The 26,990-nt window shown below is 40.1% G+C and overlaps 2 protein-coding genes across 5 annotated transcripts in view; one reads left to right on the forward strand and one right to left on the reverse strand.

Moving 5' to 3' along the window:
* Positions 1-5,675, forward strand: part of LOC137892892 (guanine nucleotide exchange factor VAV3-like) — a 43,532-nt gene extending 37,857 nt beyond the window's left edge. For 2 of the 3 annotated variants that reach the window (XM_068738305.1, XM_068738306.1), the window contains exons 26-27: positions 3,658-3,806; positions 4,785-5,675. In XM_068738305.1, coding sequence (XP_068594406.1) covers positions 3,658-3,806; positions 4,785-4,826 — 191 coding nt within the window. In that variant the 3' untranslated portion in view covers positions 4,827-5,675. The remainder of the gene's footprint in view (positions 1-3,657; positions 3,807-4,784) is intronic. The other variant, XM_068738307.1, reaches the window with a different exon arrangement.
* A 15,792-nt stretch (positions 5,676-21,467) lies between these two features.
* Positions 21,468-26,990, reverse strand: part of LOC137866208 (netrin-G1-like) — a 57,896-nt gene continuing 52,373 nt past the window's right edge. For both annotated transcript variants that reach the window (XM_068701959.1, XM_068701958.1), the window contains one exon: positions 21,468-22,628. In XM_068701959.1, coding sequence (XP_068558060.1) covers positions 22,390-22,628 — 239 coding nt within the window. In that variant the 3' untranslated portion in view covers positions 21,468-22,389. The remainder of the gene's footprint in view (positions 22,629-26,990) is intronic.

Raw genomic sequence — 26,990 nt, forward strand, 5'->3', positions numbered from 1 at the left:
CCGTCTGTGTTCGTGTGTGAATGTTAGGGATTGGAAATAATCTAAAACCATTTTGTAGTCAAGTGTCAGTGTTATCAGGATATACAATTCTGTTGTCTTAAATTAATGATTATAAGTGAATACTATATGCAAAATCTGCCAAAATCTGATCTAAAAATGCAGGATATTTAGTTTGATCATACTAAACTGTATCAGCTGTAGTATCAAGTCCTTGTGCGAGTTTATGGTTGTATGTTCAGTAAGTGTTTATTTATACAAGCAGACATAAAGTACATACATACATACATCTGTTTGTTTGTACTGTATGTACTTTCTGCAGGTAGGTGTATATTTGTTTGCGTGCCCTCTGGTCAGACAAACAGTTGACATGTACTGGCTTGCATTTACTTATTCCTGTGGGGGACAGGAAGAAGTCAAGGAGCCATATTGTTGTTATGACAGCAGGTGGTTGTCTGAGTGTGAGGGTCTGCTGGCTCGATGGGATTTCATATGGGAGCAGAAGTCGTTGGCTCTGCGGCGTGGATTGCTTTGTCGGGGCGCCGTGCTGTGTTCAAACGTATACTTACCCCCATACTGCTGCTTTTGCTCGCTCAAAAGGTTGTTATTGCTGTGTTGTGCAGTATGATTGGGGGGAGATTATAAAGGCCACATGATTAACCAAAGGTATGTAGACAGTTTAACACCTGATGACCAAAATTATGGGCATCAATATGCTGCTGCATAATGCTAACAGCCTCAACTCTTCTGGGGAGGCTCTCCATACGATTTTGAAAACTGGCTGCAGGGTTTTGCCAAAATTGGTGCAAATTTGGTGAAGTCGGCTACTGCTTTTGAGCAATAATTGGATGTTCAAACTGAAAACAGACATGTCTTAACTTAAAGGTATTATATGCAGTATTTTCTTAAAAAATGAATGTATAGATTGTTACAAGAGTAATCCCTCTCAATCATCACTAATGCCCCAGTAGAAGTGTGTAGCAGTGTCTGTATCTACCGAGACCCTGGCCTCTGCGTGTATTTTCTCCTTTCTTCTTGTTTTGCTGTGTTAGGGCTTCATTGTGATGTTGAGAAAGGAAAGGGCCCTCTCCAAGATGTTACTAAAAAGTTAGAAGCACATTATTGCTGCAATCCATTGCAAGTCGGATCTAAATGCGTCCCAGTGCTTCTACATGGAGGCCCTCAGCTAACTGATATTTGTATAGCAACTCTCTGAACTTCACAAGCATCTACAGAGGACATACATTCATTATCACAACGATGAGAAACGGTGTGTAAAGTAACCATTTAAATGAACAACTATAGAATCCTATGGGGAAATTTTTCTGAAAATCTATTTCAAGAATCTGCGGTAACCCTGTTAAAAGAGAAGGGGAGAAGTGGACTAACACCGCATGCTCGCAATGAAGCACTAATCAACTGAACAGAAATGGATTTGACAGCAACAATGTTGTTTCAGTACGTTTCACAACACAAACACTGCAGAAAACATTACATAAAGTAAAAAATTATGAAAAGATAATTCACCGTGTGGGAATTCATGCTGCTGTGATCAGGTCAGGTGTGTTTATGTCGGCAAACTCGGGCTAGATAACTCTTGTCTGAGTTTCCCACTTGGAATTTTGACTTCAATGACCGTTCCATTGCACTTTCCCGTGTCCAAAGTGTTTTTTTTTTTCTGAGTTCTGAGTACAATGGATTGCGGCATATATTCTGAAAATATCGTGTCATGTTGTAGCCTTAAGACTTACTTTAATTTAAACCGAATTAAGCCGAAATAATGAAAAACAACCCCAGACCAAAGTATATCTCACTGTTTTTGCCCTCCTCTGTCACTCTTCTCTTCGACCCGTCTTTGCTTTTTGCTTGTTCTTTGACTTTGCCAACTTTTCCTCTCTCTCTTTTTTTTCTCTTTTACCCTCTCTCATACTCTCTTTCTGTCAAACTTATATTTACTTTGCTTGTGTTCTCTCTTTACTCCCACTACGGCCTGAACCCCTCTCCCCCAATCCACCCATCACTCGCTCTGTTTCTCTGTAGTTCCTCTTGGCGGCTGCAGCTTTGTTCCTCCCTCCTCCTCGCCTTTCTGGTCAGGTACAGGTACATCTTTTCTACTCTCTTAGTCTCTCCCTTGCTGTATGCCCACATTTCCAGGTTTCCAAAGACAAACTAAAAAACTGAAATAATGTAGTCTCATGATTCTGCTTTTGCGTCGTATTGTGCGGACCGTATGAGTTGCCTTGTGGGGGAAAAACACTCAAGTCAGCCTCTTGTAAATCCAAATTGGAAGTATTGTGAATTTCTGACAGCTCTGATGTTTCCCACTATGTGAAGATAACTGCAGGATTGTTAACAAACCTTTGCTGGCATTTACATTTTACTTAAATTCACCAGTTATCATTGTCACTTCAGCTAATTAAAAGTGGCCATACATTTTAGTTTGTATGGTTTTACTTGTTAATGAACCACAAAAAATATGTTACACATTAAAAATAGCAAATTTAGACTTAATGTAAGTTTTGAAATAGGTGCAACTATAAGGCTAACAATGTCAGTAAATGCTCCCACATTGAAATAGTGGGCGGTTTTCCCATTTTACGGCATATATTCAGCACAACCGTCTATTAGGATATCTTTGTCCGTGTCTGCCTTTGTGTGCATAAGCATATATATGCATGCATGTATGTGTGGGCTTGAGCATCTGTGTTGGCATGATGTGCCTGTGTGTGCATGAGGGAGTAGGTATATTCCTTTCATCCAGCATATCTTCCAAGTTGTGTCACCTGTATATGTCACAGATAAGGTAAAAAAAACTGATGCACACCTGTGTTCCCAAGTGATGTGAGCACCGACCTGCATGTGTAGGAATAACCTTGTACAACCTGATAAGCGCTGCGTTCAACATGAACTTTAATGAGATCAATACATGACTATGATAACCCATGACCTGTCTTCTCTACTGTGCATTTGTCTCCGCCAAGCTGGGCAGCTCTATATATTTCTCCCTCATCAATAACTCTGTGGTTGTGCTTTTACTCTCAGTTTGAATCAGGCCCAAGAGTCGCGTTTTTTTGCTTCCTTATCGTCCTAAAAGATAGCCATAGTCAATTTACTGTGGATAGTACCTGTGAGAAATGTGCTTCATGCCGTTTTAATATTAACCTCGTACAAACTACAAACATGCAAAGCAATATACTGAGAATATATACTACTGTACACTAAAGGTAGAGAAACAGCGTTTGCCCTGTGATCTTCATTGGAGTCCCAAAAGGCTTGTTAGTACTTTGTTGGTAGTTTGGTATGGACCTTGGCTTAACATTTTTTGTTTTATTAGAATTTAAAATTAAGATCAGTTCAAAGTAAAGTTTCCAGTTAGTCAGCAAGCATCCTTGCCCTTTCAAATGACAAACCAAAGAGCATATGCAACTTACTTTTAGATTAGATTCAGATTAAACTGTTAAACGGAACGTGACTCTTTGATTTTGTGATTTTGGTGAACCAATGAGAGGAGAGAGCAGCATAATCACAGCACCAGAGATAATATAATTATTGGCTGTTTGAAGTAAAAAGGTTGCTCTTAAAACTGTGAGCATTCTCAGAATCTTTGTGAAATTGAGTGAAGATGTTTCTCCAAAATGAGACAAGATGTCTCTGTCTCAGTGTTTTCTCCCAGGGTGGTGGGTGTTGCAGTGGCCCGTTATGACTTCTGCTCCAGAGACACACGGGAGCTCTCCCTGCTGCAGGGAGACATTATCAAGATCCACACCAAGATGTCCAATGGGTGGTGGAAGGGAGAGATTAACGGCAGGGTAGGTCTGCTGTAGGATCCTGTCATTGTGGCAAATTTCTGTACACATTTTATTTATTTATTTGTTTTGTGCCATCTGTGCTCTTACCATATACTGTGGTAGCTGATGTAGAATTTCTTTACACATTCTATTCTATATAATTGCGGTGTTGTGGCATAATGTTCTGTTGTCAGTTAATTTAAATAAAAGTTATTCATTTTTACCCTCTTAGAGCCAAAAAGCAAGGGTTGGTAATGTTTATAAAATACATTTTTTGTTATATTTGTTGAAATTCTCATTGCATCCAGACGGCAATCAATATTTCAAATTTTCTTTGTTTACATTCATTGTGAGAATTTTGGGTAAGTGGCTTTGGAGGATGGCCTGAAGGGACGGGCTGTCAGTGTTGCCAACTTGGCAACTTTCTCACTAGATTTAGCAACTTTTGGAGCAAATGCTGCAAGCTACTTTCATTGGAAAACAGTTGGCAACACTGGGCTTGGTTTTTTTAGTTAAATATATTTAAAAAATCTAGTATACTCTTGCTGTTTTCTCACTGTTGCCAACCCTAGCTTTAAAGGGAGTAAAATATAATTTTGTAGGAAGTCTTATTACATTATCTTATTACTTTAATTGTCTATTGCAGTAGTTTCAGTGCATTTGCTGATGTAAATAGTCACAAATAATTTAGTGATTAAACTAATTAAAGTTCATTCAGTCATTTTTCACAATACAAACACTTCATATTTGAGTGTTTATGGCACTGGCATGTAGGGTGGTTTGATTTTGTATCTCTGTATGTGTGTGCATTATGCAACATCTGTGAAGCTCCTCACTGTAAGCGCCATGTAGAGTAGAGTTGGGGGTGCCAAGCATGAGGACAAGTCACCATTCAAAATTAGGAAAAAGAGTGAGATAATAAAAGAAGTTCATGAAAAACATATCCTGTCAAATATATGTGAAGCTGCCTGAAATGTATCCTGTTTTGTTGCCTCTAAGATGGGCTGGTTCCCTTCGACCTACGTGGAAGAGGAGGACTGACTTCGTGGGATGAATGACTATTCAGCGTCCATTCAAAGCCGACCACCTCCGGCCACTGCCATGCTGCTCAGCCACTCTCTGTGCCCTGCAAGTCAGATCTCTTTGATAAATCCCAAAGTCTTAGACTAAAGAGGAAGCAGCGATGCGCTCAAAGACCTTCTCCTGGCCTCTGACAGACTCTCACACAGAGCTGATGTCAAATCACAGATTCCAGGAGCGTCAAGCCATATCTCGCGTCTCTGCGGCCCTGTCTGCCCCCGCGGCCCAATGGGAAGTGCATGTGCCGTACCTAGATAACCCTACACCCACCCTTGCTGCTCACCTTGTCTTATTATTGATGACTCCATTGGCTGGTGTGAGACTCGCCTTCACTCTCATCGTGTTTCAATACCAGAAAGGCTCAGTCACCCAACTGGAACACAGATCCTGCTGACAGCGCACCGCCCAGGTACCGCACCAAATTGAAATGCAGGAGCTGAGGAGCTTTGACTGTTGTTGGAACTCAGCCCACTTGGCTGTCCAGATTTTGTACTCAACTTTCTGTCAAAGACTTTTATTTTTAACAGTTTAAATCACTGGACTGATATGTGATATTTAAATGCAATTGCTGAAATGATTCAATGCTGTTTTAAAAAAAAAAAAAAAAAAAAGGATTGAAAGATTACAGTTCCACAGCGTGAAGGATGGATCTGTCATGCGGTGTGTTTGGAACTTAATGACTATTAGTCTTGTGGAGCCAGAAGTAATTTGGTCATATCATTACAGAACAAGACGTCTTTAGACAAAGTAGTTGTGGAATAATGTTGTGGAAAGTGTTTAAATCCATCGCTGATAAAGTTATGTCTCCAAGCTTTGATTCCTATTCTGTTATTTCTTTTCAGTCATTGTTTATTTGAATCACTACCTCAACTTTAAGAAACATCTTCATGAGACGCTGGATTGGTGCCAAAATGTAAAAACTACTTATAGTTCCCTCCTACTCAAATGTAAAGCAATAGTTCGACACTTTGGAATTCACATTTGTGCTCTCCTGCCAAAAGTTTGATACCACTGTCTGTTCATTATGAAGCTACAGCCAGCAGCTGATTAGCTTAGCTTATCATAAAGACTGGTCACAAAGATCACAAAATCTGCCTACCAGCATCTCTAAAGCTGACTAATTACAATGTTTGTTCAATCCATTCAAAAGCTAAAGAGTTGGTTTTATGTGGGATTGCGTTTTGGGATTATTTCAATGACTTCCTGGAGACTTCCAAGACTCCAGGAATGAGTGATCTTTAGAGGTGATGGTAGGTCTGTATGCTAAACTAAACCAGGGATGCAAGTTAGGAATTACATTTACTCTTGTTACTTCAAAAAAGTTGGGTTTATTGTACACGTGTACTTTAAAAAAAAGTAGCTTATTTAAAAATTCCCAATTCTAAATTAGTATTATTTATCTAAAGTATTGTACTTTACTACATTTCTAGTAACATTGCTTACAGGGTGAAAACAAAGTCACATAAAAAGTGTAATAATGCAACAAAAGAAATGAGGTAAATCCAAAATTATTATTATTATTGTCATTAATATTATGAATATGATTATTAAATCAGCAGTTGCAACATAGAAGAAGCTGCTGGTGTGTCTGTTCGCCTGTCTGTATGAAGCTGCTGGTGTGTCTGCGGCAACAAGTGGGCAGATCTGACACTCAGCACTCAGCTGACGTGGACTGTCCGGGGTGCAGCAGCACCTGGGCCACCTGAGCAGTTTGAGAACAGTATGATAAAGATTTAATTCATTACAGTTTAGCATGATTGTACCGCTGCAAAGGTAATGAAAATGATTGGAAAAAAGGTAGCTTCTTCCTTAATTAATAACTGGTTTGATTGCCCACCCAGCCAGCACGCCAAGTGACCCAAATCAAACACACCTAAGTTGTCGCGTGAACAACAGGTGCATTCTGGATCTGCTAACATGCTAAATGTTACGATGCTCGGTGGGTTTTTACAGCAGTGACTATAAAGTATTCACGCGGAAACGTTTACCTTTAGAAAGGTGTGTTTGTGACAAAAGTTACAACTGCAGTACTTCATTCTGCACGAAAGCTTTTCAAACTTTGAGTAGCGCGTGGGATAGAGAGGCCAACTGGACGTGCGATTATGCTTTGAGTATAAACGAAAGAGTTGAACCTGGAGCACATTAAGGAGGACTTCGCGTCGCTCAAGACTCACACAAAGTCTTCTAGACGGGTGAGTAAAACAATCACGCTGTGAATGTAACTAGAGCAAAACGTCAATATTGCCCGTATTAACGTTACATTGTACGCGCGTGTGTGTGCGCAGTACATGTTGTGCATAAACTGCAGCTCTTTTTTTGCTGTGGAGTTTCTACTGTTTGTGTAAATCCGTATTGTCTCTGTCTTGGTGATGTATTATAATATCACTCGCTCTTTTTATTCATTGTCGGCCATTTCTTGTTGTTGTTGAAATGTTTTAGGTTTTGTCCATATGTCACAGGGGCTCTGTGTTGTGATGAGTACCTAGATGTTGACATGTAAATGCACTGTATTTTATAAGTTAATTGCTCTTTGATACAACTGTATCCTTCATTTTTGTCAATACTATCCCTTTACATTTTTGTAAATGTAACGTTAAGTGACCTAAATTAAGCCTACTTAGTACAAGTGCTTGTGTAACGTTACTTGAGTAAAATATTCCAGTACTTTCCATCTATAAACAAAACTAACTGGCTGATGTCTGTAGCTCCATATTTAATGGACAGACATGGTATTTTATCTAACTCTTGCCAAGACGAGAGAGTAGTTCACAAAATAATCTGAAGTATTGATTGAAGACCAAACGGACTACAATTACAGGTGGCCCCATGATACTGTAAGTGAATAGAATGAATCATCAAAAAGAAGAAGGAACACACACTTGGATGATATTTCACATTGATCCCATTTAAGGGCATTGTAGGAAAAAAAAAAAAGAGGCTCAGTTCTAATGTTTGTCTTCACATATGTGAAATCACCAGAGAGAAAACATATGCACAAAAGCAATAACAAAGCCAAATACTTTTTTAAAGGGCATGTGTGTGGAGTGGATTGTGTAATTGGAGGTATAGGTCGATACTTTACTGCGTGCTGCGTCATCTTTTGATCTTTCACTGTAGAAACCAGAGAGCCATTTTACATTCCACAGATTTTGCCTTTACCTCAACTCTTTTTTTCTTTTTGGGGAGGGGGGGTTTCAGAATGAATGATTCAAGAGTGATGTAACGGCTGTTCACTGTAGAGCAAGGTAGCACAAGGGCGTTAAGTGATGCTGTTTTCCTTCAAACGTTAACATCCCGCTATCCATGTGTGTGACATCAATATTTAATAAAAGCATACTCTTTGAATTGTACTTCTGATATTTGATTGGCTATTTTCCCTCAGACACATGTTACATTGCAGGAGCAAAGGCTTTGTGGTTGCGTCACAAATCATAGTGTCTGTCAGAGTTGTGGAGGCACGTTGGAGAAATGGTAGCGCTCAAATAATTGCTCAACAATCTGAACGGAAAGGACAGACACCAGAAAAAAGTTGTGTTTTTAAATTTGAATAATTAAAATTGGAAACTTTCACCCCCTTTCGCCAAATGTTCAATATGCAAGCTGCTATTTGCAACATGAGTACATTCCCATCTGGGTAAGTGTGACACATTTCACGAATCAAAACAAACACAATACCACACCTGTGACCAATGCATAAATATTCGAGAGTTTGTGTCTCAGAGGTAGAGTGGGTCGTCATCTAATCGGAAGATCTGCGGTTTGATTCCTGGCTCTTCATTTTAAGTGTCCTTGGGGAAGATACTGATCAAATTGCTTCCAAAGGCATTGCCATTGGTCTGTGACCAATTTCTTTAGACAAAGTGTCATACAGCTCTCATATTCATCTTTCATTTGTCGGGCAACGTGGAAACATGTTTTTTTGCTGTCTGCGTGAAAGAATCTCTGCTTTTGTGACTCAAGCCCTTTATCTTTAGGCTTTTCTTGCTGATCCTCTTCTCTTGTTTGAGAACAGCTCATCTAAAATTGGGCAGAAGTTCAAATCTCAAATATTGGCCTGAGGTGTGTCAATGAAAATATATTTATACAGCACGTTTCAGTACACATAAACACACACACAGTGATTAACCATACGCATTGGAGAATAATAAAGTTCTGAGTTTGCTTTTGAATGTGGACACAATTGTGAGAGGACCACATAGTGACTGACGGCACCCTCACCGGACCTGGGTCCCCTCCACAAACCAATGGTTGATGGTGGCTTTGTCCTCTTTTATACAGTTTATGCATTGCCTCCAGCGTTTTTGTATGGTCATATTTTCCAATTGATAGAAAGTCTGTTGGAATACAACATTGGATGCTTTGAGACATTTATACTCTTAGTTGACAGCTATTTATTGTCAAATTATGTCCATGTTTGTACCAGTTTTTTTGCACATGTTCCTGCAGTGTTCTGATGCTCTGGACCTGTTTTGTTCATCAGTGCTGCTTGACATGTGTTTGTCAGTTGCTCTGTCTACTGTTTTAATACACTTATTAATTAATGTATTTTAAAATGTAAGATTAAACAGAAATATACTGTCAATATACTGTTTATATAACCAGGGTCTCACAATCTCGGTATGCTGGTATTATAAACACTCCCTCAGGCTTACTTTCCCCCCACTGCTCTGCAGCCTCTCTAATGACCAAGCTCAGCAGAGGGAGGGCTCTGCTGCGCTAACGGTAACCCTCCCATCACAAAGAGGTAGAAAGAATGGCTCCCTTAATACTCTTCCTCTCTTTAATCTGCCTGTTCCTGTCTTAGCCAAAGAGATGAAAGACGACGACAGAGAAGTTGGACAGCAGCCAGAGAGAGAGAAATGGGTGTACAAGGTTGCATGGAGTAGATAAAGTGCAGGGAGGAAGAGGATGGTGTGTAAGGCTATGTGTGTGGATCCGAGAGAGAGAGACAAAAGGCAGACAGAGAGAGGGGAGGAAGCCATGCATCATCTTCATCTGTCTGAATGATCTCCTTAACCCCTAGTCTTTGCCAGTCAGCCCCTCTGGATCTCTATATGGGGTTTAAACAGGGATTTAGCAGAAACTGAAGCGTCCCTCAAATACGGTGAGCTCTCGGTTTCTCTGAAAAGGGCTTGACTCTCCAAAAGACTTTATCTGTAAGATTTATATTCAACTGCTGACTTGTGACCATCAACCCTTACAAAATCATAAAACTACAACTGCAGAGAAGAATGTATAGAGTAAAGGTATTTCATAGAAGCTGTTGTAGCTGACATTTACTATTTAATGGCCATATGATGCTATAAAATCAGGATTTGACTTGATGAAGGGAGACTCAACCGAATAACTCTACTGTGCTATTATTTTTACAGATAAATAAAAAAAATCCTTTTGATTAAAATCTGCAGAACCTCTCTGATTCATCTCATCTCACACTTATAGTGAATGTTCACTTCCTACTCCTGTCATCGGTCAAAGTGGATTTCTTTTAACCATGAAGACCATCTTTTTTTTTTTTAACAATAACCACGGTGTTAACCTGATCCCAGTGAAGCTTTTGTTCAATGAGGACAGATCATTTAGAAATGTACACAGTATTTCTTTAGATGGCTGCGTATTTAGACTCCATCACCACAAAGCATCTTCATAAAATTCAGACGTATAAAGATTCCCTAAAGGCTGTGGTGGTTGGCTGTGTGTGTGGGGTGAGCAGAGGATCACAAAGATATTTCAAGCGCTGCATCCAATGATGGATTGGCTCAAGGCATTTGGGAAGAATGATGATTGGCCAGATTGAATGATGTAAGAATGTGTGAATGAGAGGAGCTCTGTAAAGCTGGAACATAAGGTTGGAGGTGGCTGAAAAAGCAGAAATTCAATGAGAGAAAAGCTCTTCCTCACTGAATTCCAAATCATCATTAGCTGACAAATGTCAACTGTATTCCAACAGTATGGGTGGAAGATCCGATCATTTTTGGAAAAGTCTTATGAGACTTTCTGGAACCAGCTGGGTTGTTTAGGTATGAGGGCTTTCATCTAGCAGGTCAAAGTGATCAATTATCCAGCGAAACACATCTGCATCTGCCAGATGCATAGGCACAAAATTTGGAATATGAAAAACCTGAGAAACTTTTCCTTTTGCCATCATCATCATCCGGTCAATAGTTCACTTTCTCCAATACTTTGGTTTGCAGTATAAATATCTGCAAAACAAAGGGTTTTCCCGCCAGTCTGCACTTTGTGTTTAGTAAATATTAGCAAGCTAAAACAATAAACTAAGATGGTCAAAATTACTTGCCAGATATCGGCATTCTAGCGTGCTACTTTTAGCGCTTCCCTGAAAAGCTTATTCTTTCTCATTAACAGCAATGGAATTAAATAATAATAATGTCCAGGAACGGAGATGAGTTTATCCAGAGAAAGAAAAGGAATAAGGATGAGAAGGTAAGGACAAGACCACCCTCCTCCCTCCTCGCCTGGATAGTGTTGCTAAGTCGCTGTGAGGACTCAATCAGGGCTACCCAGCAATTAAGATCTTGCAGATCAAAGCAGTCTAAATGAGCTAATCCTCAGAGAACGGCTGCTCTTTTCTCCTCCGTCTATCTCTCTCTCTCCCCCCCTCTCTCCCTCCCTCCCTCCCTTACCCTGGTTACTTCCTCAAGACTCGTGGCTCCATGGGCTGACTGCGCTTTGATGCTCGACAGCGGTGGGTCTGCTAAATGTAAAATGGTGAATAAATGTGCATTAATGGGTAACACTTTCATATCCTTTATGCCAATTTGCTGGGGAGTCTGGGGAGCATGTTTTTAAAGATCTTAAGACGTAATTGGTGATCATGAGTCTTAAACTACTCTATCTGATGCCCACATGCAGCGCAGCAGAGCGCAGAAGCTTAACACAAACTTATGAATACCATATCGCCAGAAAGGCATTTTTTTTTTTTTGCACAACATTTGATAACGAGCAATACTCAAACATCTAGGCCTGCATTAAAACGCGGTGCAACAAGCCCCTTGTGAGTGTGGCGAGCTGGAACCGTTGCTGGCGTGAAACCGAGCGACAGCTTTGAGGTCAATAGTTGTTCAAAGGAGCGTGACGCCGCTAGCTGCTTAGCAGCTCGGCCATTATCATAGAAAAAGCAGAGCATCTGCCTGTGACTCCTGTGGACAGGTTTAACGAGGTGCTGCTGCTCGTCATGGGGCCGCTTTGGCAGGGCCTGTTGGTCTCTCACCCCTCCTGCTGCTTTTCTCTCCCCCCCGGTCTCCTTCTGTGTCTCCATTCCCTTCCTCCAGGTCTGCCAAACAGGGGTGTTTACTGCTGCCTCTTTCCATCAGGGAACCATTGTTTCATGGTGGACGTCTGTGATGTAGGCTTCTGTCTTCCCTCCTTTATTTCTCGCCACTGTAACTTGAATCTCTATTTTTTTTTGAACGTGCCCATTCTCTGCCACTAAACTACCGCTTCTTGTGTCTCTGTCAGTCTGTATCTCTATCGTTCTGTGTGTCCGTTTCTTCTCTAACTGCTTTCTTTGTAGCAGCTCTTTGTTTTGGGATTTTCTGCCACCACCACCTGTGCCTCTCTTTTTTCTAATACACGAGACAACAGTCCTTAGATTAACCAATACCATTGCCAACACTGGTTTGCTACAAATGTGGAACAAATACTTTGTCAAGTTAAAAAACTTGTTAAAATAATGTAATAGCAATAATAGCAATTGCATACTTTTTTTTTAATTTTTTTTTTTTTAAGATATCCATATCTGCTGCCTCCCTTATTTATTATGGGTGACTCGGAAATAGTCCCTATGAAAACTGAGGCTTGTTCCCTTTTGCTTTTCCTGCAAAGGGGCAGCAAACAGTGACACGCATCAAAACACCTGCAGACATTGTTATCTGTGTATCATTCTGTCTGCTGCACTTTGACAATTTCCTCTGTTGCCTTTTGTGTGTGCTACATCAATTAACTCATGTCATCCTGCAATCACATGGGTCAAGATGTCCCCATTGTGAAAACGTATGTAACAATGGGTGCCGGTATTTTCACGTGCGTCCGTGTTTGCTGCCCTTAACAAAGTCATGCTACTCTTACAAAGCGTGTCGCACTAAATATTTTAACACTCTTCGCACCACTACTGAAATCCATGCATGGTTAGATATGACTTGATGAGAGCAATATCTTCCTTTTTTCTTTTTTTGCGTTAACCCACTAGTTTGGGGCTGTGAGGAGACCGAGCTAAAGAGCTCCCAAAAGGGCAATTTACTGCCCCTCTGAAAATGTAATAAATCATTGACGCTCCCATTCAATATGTGCATGCTTTCCACAACCATGCATACAGCTAAACAACCTTTTGTATTCATTTTTAACAAGCAGCTTTTTTTTTTATTGCAGCTTTAGCTCAGTGTATCCCTGTCCCCTATTGTTTACATTTTGATTTTGTAAAATGTTGAGTACAACTTACTTGAGTCTAAACTCAAATACTTCTGTTACTCAGGGTGCGGTCCTATCAGGAAAATCTAACTTGTCTGGTGCCTACTTTAAATATGGTAGAGCAAAAAACCCCAGAAATGTTAAAATTGGCCTAGGTGTGATTTTTAGGACTCATCCTGTAGAGAATTTGATATTAGTCTTTGTGTGCAATTTTTATTTATACATTCTACAGGTATGCTATTTTTGTCTATGATGCAAACCAGGGACCAACACTAACCCTACATCCCTCTCAGCATGTGAAAAAATGAGGAGAAACCGTTTTCTTCCAAGCTCCGGGAACTCTGGAACAGACTGTGAATGGTATCTTTTATTTATGGACGGCACCGGTGTGATACATAAATAATTTCTTCAACAGGGTGTCGAGGGCTTGCGGTGCCAATCCCAGCCGTGGCTGATTTGCAATTTAGGTGTGGCACTGAAGGCCAGAAGTGCTGGATTTGGCATTGAGAAAAAATAGACAAGAGCTGTGATCGTGTGTGAGACTGAATAGGATTACCATCTGCATCCGAAGAGCCGATTGCTACCCTAGATTGTATTGAAATGAGGGGACATCAGATTGGTTTATGGTCGTGATAAGAAAGCTGATTCTTTTTTTTTTTTTATAGCTTTTGCTTAGTGCCTCTAAACAGTCCTGCTTAAAGATGCCGATGCATTACATTTCAATTCCATATTTTTTGCAATAATTGTCTTGCAGATTATTTGACAGAATTCCACATCAAGTCCATCCCATCCTACAAAAAGTTGATAGTTTCAAATGAAATAAGTGACTTGTGCCTTATGAAAAAAAGTAAGGCTGACCCGAATGTTTTGAAGTTTTAACCGTTGCCATGGTAATGCATGTCCGAATCAGTATGCATTGTTTTTGTTATTTCATTTTAAAACATTTTTATATAGGCTACGCATTGCCTCAAAAATCCCAAATAGCACATGAAATAAAGAGTAAAATCACATTATTGAATCATTTTTTTTTTGTTATTCTCAGATGGATAGTACTGAGTATTGGTTTTGTGTAGAGCAGGGGTCACTAATAGGCGGACCGCGGTCCGGATCCGGACCCAGACGCCGTTGTATCCGGACCCTGGACCTAAAACCGATGGATAATTGAGAATTATTACATTTTGACGGAGCGCCTATATTTTAACCGGCGCAGCTTTTCTAGCCTTTACGGCACTCGGTCAGTGGGCCAGGAAACAAACCGACCAATTACATGCGTTGTAAATTACATCATGTTATGCAGCTCAGTCAATCAAATATGGGTATTCTGACACGTTTCCTGACTCGAGTGAGATTTACACACACGGGGGAGAGACGAGGAAAGAGAACGAAGGGCAGGTGAATAATTACGTGAGTCAGAGAAGTTGTTTCACCTGACGTTCTCTAAAAAGAGAAAAGTGGTCAGAGAGACCAGAGTCCTTAACCAACAATGGACAGACTCTTATAGGTTAATTCTTCCCATCAACAGTTTAAAACCAGTGTGTCTCATACAGTATGTTCAGAGACCGTGACGATTATTAAGAGGAAATGGTGCATAGTTACAAAATCATTTCACGTCAGGTTGATAGCAGACCACCTCAAGGTGTCACTCAGAGAGAACCAGAACATTCTGATGTAGCATTTCAAAATTAAAGCCCTTCAAAATCTCATGCATCGCATGCATGAGCAAACTTTGACTCACAAATTGTCTCATGAATGTGAACTATGCACCATTTTCTCTAAAATCCCATCTGAAATTAGACAAATTGTCTCATGAATGTGATTTGACGTTAGCGCATGCATGCGATATATGGCGCTATTTAGTGCCATATATATATATATATATATATATATATATATATATATATATATATATATGGCACTAAATACCGCAATTTGGATATTAGCGCAATTTAAATATTATTGTAATGTTAATAACCTTTGCACGAGGAGATTTTCTCAATCTGGACCTTTTGGAATTTTAATTGAATACCCCTGGTGTAGAGTGTGTTTTATGTCGTTCCGCCGCTGTGCTGGGAACTGGAACGCAGCGCAGGAGATTTATAGACAGGCAGTTGGAACAAAGGTCTTTTATTTTGTCAACTTAAGCTTCAGTCTATTAATTTATAAATGTGTTTAGAGGCCTACATGTGAGCAAATCTGGTTTTATGGGATATTGCTGTAATTTATTTGATGTGATTATTGAATACTTTGTAGTCGTTTTTGTTTCAATGAAAAGAAAGTCCGATTTTTGTCCACATTTCTCATTAGACACTAATAGTAAAGTAAAGTACAATATAAGTAAATATTGACTGCAAGTTTGAGGAAAGTTTGACAGCTTGTGTTGTCGTCTTCACCTCCCTTCCACTGCCGTTGAAATGCACATGCTTGCCGGGTCTCAGGTCCGATGGCACAACGACTATTTCTCGCAGCTGTATATCTGACTGAGATCTGTTTCTCCTACTGACTGACGGAGTGAAGGGTGAGAGGCTACTGACTCTCGTAAAGAGAGGGACTCTCTCTCTCTTTTCCTCTGTGTATGTGTGTAAGCGTACAATATGTGTAAGAGAGATTGATACAGTTGGCCTACAGTGAGCCGACCTGTACCTTTTTTTTTTGGTAACGCAATTTCTGTAACTTACATAGTGCCCTCCGCCTCATTGAAGCTTTGAATACGGTCCAATATTCTTCTCTTAACCTTCACAATCGGGACAGCCCTGCATCTTTCTTGAGCTAATGGATGGTGGCTGAGTGAAAGCATTGCTTCCTGCTTTGTCATTTCCAAGAACTCTGAAAGGGCAGTGGGGAGAAAGAAAGGTATTTCCATTATGTTCCAGTGGAGGCAGCTTAACTTCCTCTTTGTTCAGTGTATTGATTCTAGTGTACTCTGGCTCTGTGTGCCAAGCCAGCAAACCACCCACTAGCTGTCCTTGTGATGTCAGGGATGTGAATAGGAGTTTTGATAAAGCCACTGATGGCATGCTGCTCCCACCCCTCCATAACTACCATTACTGATGTGTTGCTGCATTAATGTAGTCGATACAATTTCTACCGCTGTAGCTGACAAATTGATTACAATGGAGAGGGTGGAAGCTCCTATATATGTTGGCGAGTTTGTGTGTCTATATTGTACAAATACAAGCCCATGAGGTGCACTGTTGCATGTGTTAGTGTCTCACATGTAACCTCTTTTTACTTAATACAATCTAATGTAAGTTGAATCCTTATTCTCTGCACAAAAGCATCAACGTTACCATTATTTCTAGTTATGTCCTTGTAAATTTGTATTTAAATTATAAAAACTAATTAATACTCTTAAATTGTGTACATAGAACATGATAGATGTGATGATATGTAAAAAGTGGATTCATTGTAACTGTAATAGAAACTCTACCCTGTATCACTGATTTATTGCTGTGGAGCATCTTTGCACTTCCGCACCTCTTTAGTAAAAGCTTGCGGTATCCAACAGGGGAAGAAATCTGAAATTGATAACTTATCTGCTCATATGCAGGTTATTGAGTGAGTTATGTCACTGTAAGGCCCACTCACATCTTTATTTGAAAGGACAACATTTTGCAGCCAAATCAGTTAACTTCAAGGGAATTGCTACAATCAGTCGTGTTGCACTCGGTGAAAATGTACACATCTGGACACATTTCCTGTGTCAAATTTGTGCCGTTGATCAATCGTAAGCAGACTTCACAATGCTGCCCTTTGAATGAACAGAGAAGTGGTGAAGATGCTACCGGGGCTCATTTGGTGTGTTGCTGCTCCATCAACTGTGATGTAACCCTCCTCTGTCGGAGTGCAAACTGCTCCAGAAAAGGATTGCTTTGCAGACGGTAGTCCATGGTATAAATACATATTTTGAACTGAACTTATTTTTCCGTCAGCAGCCGGGTTAACGAGCTAGCTATCTGACCGGTAATGCTAGTAGCTTGCTAGTGTGGCGAGCTTTCCCCCCTCTTCAATGACTCTTAATTGAAATAAATATGGTATAATTATGAGAACAAAATGCCAGTAGGAAATAGAAAGAAGCTTGGAGAGCTATTGTGACCATTGTGTGCTATTGTTCCAAGCTGGCTGGCATGCTGGAGTTAAGATCGATTGGCACACAGCCTTGCGAGTAGGCTAACCCCTAAGCAACCAATCTAAGTACACATTTTGCGAAAAACAGGCAGATCACTTTTGCTGTGCCCCTTAATGTTGTGACCAGGCCTTTATAGTTGAAGGAATTTATGTTGCATGTACATATAGATTAGAGAATGTAAAAAGAAAATACAACAAGGTAAATCCACCATCTCAAAATCTGCTTAAAAGTGCCATCATTTCCCAACTTTTTTTTTAAGTATGCACTGTAAAGTAATTCGTTTTTGTTTGCTTTTTGCAATCATTTTACAAGACTAGCAATAACTTTTCTTCAAAACAAAGCTTTCTGAACAAAAAAAAACGGCCAAAAAAAGATAAATAACAATGGGCAGATAGTTGTGTCTTGCTTCTCATGCCTGCCTGTCACTGTAATGTAAGTAATGGTGCACTCCTCTGGACAAACATGTGTTATGATGGCTATGACTATCCATATGGAGCCACGCTTGTAGTTTCATTTCTTTTGTTAACGTGACAGTTGGGCCAGCAGCTGAAGCTTGCTCAGTGACGGGTCAAGGACGACTTATTGTTAGAAACACAGTACTATATTTGTGAGAAGTATAAGGACCTGGATTCTGAACTGTAAATCACTGTATATCTTCTGAGCATGATTTAAACAGGAGCTACACCATTTTATAACCCTTTTGATTTGAAAACAGCCGGGGGAACAAATATGAATCAGGATTTGCGTTCCTATTTTTAGAGTAGGAACGGTTTGGAATAATGCCTGCAAATATTTACATTGTTGACTGCCTGAGAAGTTTAGCTTCCTGTCCCTGAGCATCACTACATTGTGTTTTGAGTTCTACTGCTGGGCATTTCAAAGTGTCATTGATGATCTAAATATGGATATTGGATTGCAAATAAGCTGAGTGCTCCAGTCGTGTCGCTGAGCCTCTCTTTCCTAGATACTGAATACCCCTTGTCTTATGTAATGTAACTTTCTGTTGGTGCCACCAGTGCTGACAGTGGCAGAACACAAGGACTGCTCTGCTCATGTCTAAAAATGTCCTCCTAATACCCCCTCCTGAGTCTTAGAAGTGAAAGGAGGAAGGACAAGGCGTTGCTGTGACACGGAACAGTGGGGAACATAACCAGTATACAAAATCCTCAGGTCTTTTCTTTCTGCACTGAATTCCAACCCCTGGAAAAAAAAAGCTTCATGCTGGACTCTAAAATTGTACCAGAAAAACATTATTATAAAATGTTATATATGACAGTATTGGGGAAAAAAAAATATGCATGCATATGTTCAGTAACAAGTTGGAGTTGCCGCAACTTTTTCTGTCCCTACATCTGGTGTAGAAGAAGCAAAAGTTGCTTTGGATATTCCCATGCCCATACTCCGTGTCGAGGAATTATGTAGCTCATTTTCCCTCCTTGGCTAAGAATGTCAGTGTTGGCAGTGTGTTGCTCTGGACGCAGAGCAATGGTCTCAGTTCAGTTGTTCGTCAACCTTTTGTGCCATAATCTTCATTTAAGTGGAGGAGACTTGGGTTTAACCTTAAAACTTTTTTTGTGCTAATAGCTAAATGCAGCCCAAAGCCAGGAGCAAGTGTCATAAAACACCAATTTTACTGCACTAACATGTCATAAAGGTAATTGTCTTTCACACACACACACACACACACACACACACACACACACACACACACACACACACACACACACACACACACACACACTCTGGCCCTTAAATACTGCTCTAAAGCTTCGTTTCCTCCAACTGTCACCACAAACCGTCTCAAGAGTGCCACTTCACATTCAGCAGAGCCAGTTCAGAGACAGCAACCTTGAACAAAACTATTAAATCACAGAAGGCGATATAATTGTTACTGTACTTTGGGCAAGAGCGTAGTTATTTGGTTGAAAGAGCAATTGACCTTTCGCTAAGTCCCCGTCGGCCTTAGCTACCGTCTGTACGACTGTCAAGTTTTCAGCTTTGTTGTGGCACGTATGCAGTTTACAATAATAATCAAAACAATAAGTCCTTGATTTCAGACTGATAATCATAAGCAGACTTCCTTATTTCTAGCTGGCTGCTGTTTCTTTTATTTACGGCTCTAATGACAACATTTGCTGGTGATTCTATCTGCTGTAGCTAGCTGGCTATTTAAGCCGACGTTGGCTCCATTAGTTGGTTGAAAAACCTGTCTCCAGCTTCCAACGGACTCGTTTTAAAAGGACAACCCTACAGTATCAAAGGGTCTCACATATAATTGATGGCTACATACATGGTATTGTGCAAAAAGTCTGCATCTTCACCAGTTCATGATCCACATAGAGGACATGAAAAATAAAAACAGCATTGTTCTTGTATTGCAGTGTAGAGCTAGTTAGTAGGCCTAATTACATTACAAGCGTGACGCGCTCTTTAGGGAACCTCACCTTCATGCATGCAGATATAGTAGCATTTTGGACTGGCTTCCACATAGTGGGTGTGTTATTGTAAACGTATCTTTTTTTTTTTCTTTCTTTGATGGAACGGTTTGATCCCTGTCTCCTCCTCTCCGCAGGCCAAGGTGTCCTTAAGTGAGACACTGAACCTCAAGTTGCTCCCCAGGGGCTTTACAGCAGCCCACTGCTGCTAAATGCTTAGGGTAGTGCAGAAGTCAAATTTCATGTATGTACCTGTGTGTATGTGGAAGTTAAATACATTTTAGGTATGAAAGCCTTTTTGTCCTTGGAGCAATGCCAGGTTAGTCAGCTGGCCAGACAGCTAATGTTTGCAGCTTACATTAGAGCAGATAATGCAGTGTTAAATCCATTCCTAAGACTTTTGCTCTTGTAATTTTAGTTTACAAAGATTAATAAAATATTATATAAGCACTCTTAATACAGCCCAATGCTCACCACTTCAACATGTGGGGAAAAAAACAATTGTTAAACAATTGCTGTTCTAGGATCTTTGGCGAATGTTCAATTCTTCAAAAAAATTCTTCATTTTTTTTCTAATTAAAATAAATTGACAGTTGCTTAAAAGTTATGTAATTTTCTGAACTTACCGAACTGTTTTTTTTATTTACCCACTTAGTCATTATATCCATATTACTGATGATTATTTATCAAAAATCTCATTGTGTTAGTATTTTGTGAAGGCACCAATGGCCAACTCTACAATGTCGTCGCAATATTGGTATCGAGGTGTTTGGTCAAAAATCTGCTCTGCTAAATTCATTAGATCCATTATTCTCTTGTATTTTCACACACTGTATTAACTCATTTCAACTAACCTCATCTTAAGTTCCAAAAGTTGCTTTCCAAGGCAAGTGTCTCTGTCAAAAAAGGCATTTGCCACTCTTTTCATAGACAGTGTCATTTAATGAGAGGCACTTACAGTAGACTCTAACACAATTAGGTGTTTGATGACAACCTTGGTAAGAAAATGAATCTCTCAAATGAAATTGGTCTCAGTGATCAGTATGTCACCCAGTGGGAAGCGACTTCATTTCGATTCATTGACCCTTCATGAATTAAAGCTCATTTCCTGAACGTGTCACTTCTCGGAGGCTCCCGCAGCAGGATGCAGGCTTTCAACCGTACCAGCTCAGAAAACCTTCCCCTCTTTCCATTTGATTCAAGGATTAGATTTGATTACAGATTTGAGCTGGACAACCTCTGCGACAGCCGTGCAATCTCCTTTTTTTTCCAAGTCTTCTTGTTAAATTTACATAAAGCAGATGGGATTTCGGCTTGAGATTCTTCTGATTCTCCCATGTTTCATGAGCACAACAAGGATGGTTACAACACATTAGAAAAAGAAACCAACTGTAGTCATACAACTAGGAATTAATTTGTTGACTGATCTATTGCCATCAGTAACTGTTGCTTCAGTGAATAGGTCAACGATTGGTATTGATAGCTTTCAAAAAATCCTTTAAAATGACATTCAGCTATTGTCATCGGCTTGTACGTATCTACAAACAATACACTGTTTCACTCCACATCTGGTCTCATATGTTACTACTTAATAAAATGACTACTGTTCAACAACAAGACATTTTTCCCTTTGGTGGAAGTGTATTGTGTAAGTGTGTACTGTAAACATAGTTTTGACAGCAGCTCTCAAATGAAGAGAACCATGTGCCACACAAGCAAAGAAATGATACAACCAAACTGTTTGTGCACTCATGGCCCACATCTAGGACCGGTCGGCAGCAATAGAAAACAAGTAATACATCTTTTTGTTTTGCTTAGTCATGAAAATATCTGTTTTATACAAAAATTAAATACAGTTACAGTATGTTACAACTTGTGAGCGCAAGCGTGACTACAAAGCCTCTGAAAAAGAAAAAGAAAAAGTATTAGATTGGTTCTTGTCAAGGGGCTTGATAATAATACATGTGCAGCGTTTGGCAAAACAACAGACACCCTTTCAGCAACGTAAAATCACCAGAGTCACCAAAGCACAGGGAGGAGAAGGTGAAGGACAGAGGGAAGAGTGAGGAAAGGAGAGGAGAAGGTGGCAAGTAAGATGTCCCCCGTACACATTATTATTTTTTAATAAGTTCAGATGATACTTAGAAATCATGTGTCTAGTTTTGTACAGTTTGCTCTCAGAGTGTTGGTAGCTCTATCTGAGTCTCCAGTCTGCTGTTAATGAAGTATCAGCCAATGACATAATCACAAAGGGAGGGCTCCAACCGCTTCCTCTGTGACACTATAAGACAGCAGTGACTTCACCAAGCCTTTCAAAAATCCATTTAACATTCAGTTTAACCGATCAGTGCACAATCTGTCGCACTAGCAAGTCTTCCACCACTGTGGCCTTGGATATACAAAAGAGTTACTTATATTGTATGCTGAGCATATTGTCCACACATCGTTTCTCCTTCATGTAATTAAGGTTGAGAGTTCAGTCTCAACATATGTGGTTTTAGGGTTTTGGTTGAGGATGGGAGGCCGTTCAGGCCTCTCAGCAAAGGGAAACAATCAATAGCGGGAGCACTACAAGGGTGAGAGCGAGCCGGCGGCGGATGGGAGGATGATGGAGGGAGGCCCGTCCAGACAATTGGTCATCACACTCCCCGGGGCCCTGGCAGCGAGCTCTCTCGCACAGGACGCCCGTGAAGCCGGGAGAACAGTGGCAACGCTGATGGTGGTGGCAAGAGCCACCGTTCTGACAGCGCAGCATCGCGTTGTCACACACCCGAGCTACGGAGACAAAGTAAAAAGGGCAGAGGAGACAGGAAGGGGTGATTAATAGATCACTCAGTGATAAGGTGGCAGAGAACATAAACAGGCAAGTTCACAGGGCACAAGCTGCCTCTGCTTGTCCTGTCTGCTTCGCTCTGTGTCCTTAGAGCACAGCTGACACATTAGGGAGGGTGAAGCCAAGGACTTCAGTGGAGGAGTGGGCAGAGGACGAGGAGACAGATAACCAGGGCACATACTGTATGAATACTTGAATGCAGCCTACAGCCTGTGACAACCCTTTCCATGAATGATTGTTTATGACAAAAGAACACAGACAGACGTTTTATGGATTTGTGGTTATTTTAGGAGCACCAAAGGGACTTCAGAGCAAATAATCCAGGCAAAACAAAAGAGCAAACAAACCATGGCAGTGATGAGGTGAAATTAATGATTAGTGAATCAAAGGATGCTGGAGCATGGTGAAACAGCCCCCTTGTGCAGGACAGGAGAATACAATTTGTGTTCCCTCTGGCCCAATGACACTCAAAGAACAGAAAGAGGAGAAGACATGGGATTGATTCCTGGCTCCACCTGCACCACCACTGCCTTTGATATGGAAATAAGCATTTTTTTTTGTAAATCACCAGTTTTATTCTCTGCGGTTAACCTTACAACAAACAATACAATTCCCTGTTAGAGGAAAATTCTGTAAAATCCAGGACTGCATTGTTCTAGTGGCCACCAAACATTTCTTTGTTTTCCTATAGATTGATTAGGACTCCATAAAGCAATATTCACATTTACAGACAACAACTCAGGACTCAATTATTCCAGGAAGCCTCTCTGCTGGCGGAGGTGAAATCCTGGAAGAGGTAATATTTGCCAAGAGATTTTAGTGTAATTGGATATCTATACTTGCATAAATACTAATCACATTTTTGGTTTTCTGTAATGTGGCTCATGCATCAGAATAAACGCAACAAATAGCCTCGTCATTGCTCCTGCCAAAACTGATTAAAAAGGCATTGGTATTGCATTTAACTTAATAAGATCACCGTCCCCTTCACACAGACACCACTGCTGTTATGTGCTTAAAATGGAAAGTCCACCTGTGGAAAGAGGGATTTTATCATCAATATTGGATTTTTCAATAATTCTGTGATGAAGTGCTGTAAATTACTCTTTTCGTTGCCTCGTCTGCCTCTACTTTCAGAAACCCTGAGAGGTTTGGTATGACAGCCTTGTTGTGTTAAACTGTTTGTATGTTTTTTTTTATAGACAGGTTGATAAGGGTAGCATTATAAGAGCAGCTCTAACAGTCAATCTAACTCCTGACTTAAAATGCAGCAGGTCTTGGGGCTGCGTTGCATGATAGATTTCTCTCCGTGTGATTGTTGAACACTGGTGCAAAAGTAATGAGTCTGGCAAGAAGCCACTGCTCTTTGATTCAGAGACTGACAAGAAGACAATCATTTACAATTGATGTTTTAGATAGATTACAATTTTTTTTGTTCACAAAACTTGAATAGACATCATAATACTTATATTTAAATGAAACCCCAAAAACAGACACAACAGACCCTGATCTGCAGATCATGTCGGGAATAAGCTGTTTGTTTACATTCCAGGTTAATTTAAAGGGCAAATCAATACTGAACAAGAAAACGAATAATTCAAATGATAAAATGATCATTTTCATAATCAGAGGCAGTTAGTGCAGCGGTGAAAGGGGTTAGATTACAATTCTGATATTATTAGTGGCTGTATTAGTGGCTGGCACGCCATGTCTCTCTGTCACGACCACTGAAAGTTTCTCTACTGTAGATTTTGCACAAAGCACAATATTGAGTACATATTTTACAATTACCTGGTGATGCAAGGATTAAATTACTATACGTACAATGAACTCTGTAGTACCTTCAGCTCTACGTGGATTTAAGTGTCTTTCAGCTCCTACCAAATACATGTTAATGTTGACGTGTCTGTGGGATGTGTGAATCATCTGTTTAATAAGTTTGCAATATCAACTTAAAATGTGGAAATATGTCAACGTTCTGTAACTTGTTTCCACTGATCCCAAGTGATTAATAATTTTTTTTGCATACCTCCACAATAAAGCGGAATCAAAATGAAGATGAAAAGTCTTGATGGATTGAAGTAAACAGGTGCCGTGTTTACCGACAGCCAAACTAGTGTCACACAACAGTAGTCAGTAATCCACGTCTCATTTATCCCGTCGTATGCTCACTACTTCCCAAACGCATGCATTTTCACTAAAACCTTACTATCTGACACTTCAGACTAACACAGACGAGTAAAGCGCCTGGTCAAGCGTGGGCCTGTTTATTCAGACGTGTTTTGAATAGTAAAGTTTTTACCAAAAACCCATGTGTTTGGGAATTAGTTGGCATGAAACTGTATAAATGAGACTTGGATTTTACTGCACAAGTTGTGTGAAAGTTTGTAAACTAATTCATATAGTTTCATAGTTTCATATAGTTTTGCTGTTGTTTAACACGGCCCCTATTTACTGTACTTCAATTCGTCACAATTTTTCTCTTTTATTCTTCATTCAGTGGGGAGGCATGCGAGAAAAACAAAGTTTTCTTCAAGAATTCAAAGTAACACAGGGCAAGTAATTGATATAGAAGTGGTCATTTTGTGGGTGAAGTATTCCTCTAAGCCCAGCCAAAATATGTCTCAGGCGCTGACAGTCGTGGTCCAAGTTTGACAGGATTAAGGCTTCTAGTCAGTCCAATCATGCCCGAAAAATGAGCACCTTACTAGTGCAAAATTGTCTGTCCTTGAACTTTGCATGCATACCAATGGACCCCTGAATTACAGAGTGCTGCTCTCCTATCCTCACTGCGTTCAAACAATAATGGCCTTCTGGTTACACCCCAATCAGTAATTTCAAAGCAGCTTTCTATTTTACAGCTAATTGAAAACACCTGCTCTGTATGTTTTGGTCAAAATTACCATGGGATCAGCAGCGTCTCCATCGTCTAGTCTACACATTAACTTTGTTTCCTGTGGCCAAAGGATAATCTCTGTGTCCTCCAGCAGACCCTCAGGACCATTGTCTTTCTAAAAGCATTTGTAGCCCAATTAGTCTGCAGAGGCCGAGGCTTAAGCCTGCAGTGTTTTTGTGGAGCCACAGGGCCCTGCTGTCATGAAAAAATACAGAGAAAAATAAGTCAATTATTCTGTGTCGCTCAGAAAAAAACTCACATAGTGACGGGGTATATGTGAATTAATAAAGTTTGTAAGTTGGTATCTTCGTTTCCTATCTATTATAGATAAGATGAACATGTCTGGGGAAACTTTCAACTCAACACAGTGAGACAAATTAGTGTCTGAAATGAAATCTCATATGAGAAAGCCAAATGTGTAGATGGAAACAGAACGAATGTTTAAAAGGGCATTTAGTCAATTTAGTATTGCATTTCCATAACATTAGGGAAGAGAAAGACTAACAAAGAATCATCAGAATTAGAGTGCCCCTTTAATAATTAATAATGAAACACAATATCATGCTGTTTGAACTTTTTTTTTTTTTTTTTTTTTTACCATATAACTGTATCTTTATATAGGGGTGTCGACAAACTCGCCCTGCGTGACACTGTGTCTTATGCTGGCAGCAAGTGAGAAAGCAGCAATTTGAGTCCTGGCTAAACACCAGCGGACTCTCTCTGGGACATATTGGCACCTCGCACCTCCGTCAGATGTGTGACATTTTAGCAGTATAACTGTTATGACAGATCTATCCTTGGTGTTGCACGAAGCAACATGGAGAAAATTCACCACAGCAACAACACAACAGTGATAGACCGGATGGACCAAGAGCTGAGATAATTATTCTTATTAGTCATATTGCTGCTTGTGTGACTGGAAACATAATGACATTGAAAGGTGTGGTTTTTTTCAAATGTGATTTTGTCTTGTCTGTTCTGTGCCACATTCTGTTATGTTTTTGTGAATTAGAGCACAGTTAGTCTACTATGATACTGAGATATTGGACATATTGGCTTTTTTGAGCAGTCTAGTTTTTGTTGAAAACCAGGAATACTCAACTTGCTTTGCCCGGGGATCACTTCTGTTAAATAACAGGAGGCCATGGGCCAGTTAATAAACCGTTCAAACATTGGGGGGTTAACCTCTGTCGGGGGGTCTGGGGGAACTTCCCCTAGACTTTTTGTTCATAAACGAGCTCTATTAGTCTATTTTGATGATGTTGTTTTTCTGGCACCTTATTTGAGAGTAAAAAAAGATAAATTAAAAAAAATCACATTGTAAATCAGTTTATTTTAATTGTGAACTAGAAAATGGTCAGTGGGCCACCCTGCACCCTATTTGGCATGCAGCCATAAATTGAGTATC

Source organism: Cebidichthys violaceus, unplaced genomic scaffold, assembly GCF_023349555.1.
Source record: "Cebidichthys violaceus isolate CVI_PGR_0920_01 unplaced genomic scaffold, fCebVio1.0.p SCAF_8, whole genome shotgun sequence".
Classification (NCBI taxonomy): domain Eukaryota; kingdom Metazoa; phylum Chordata; class Actinopteri; order Perciformes; family Stichaeidae; genus Cebidichthys; species Cebidichthys violaceus.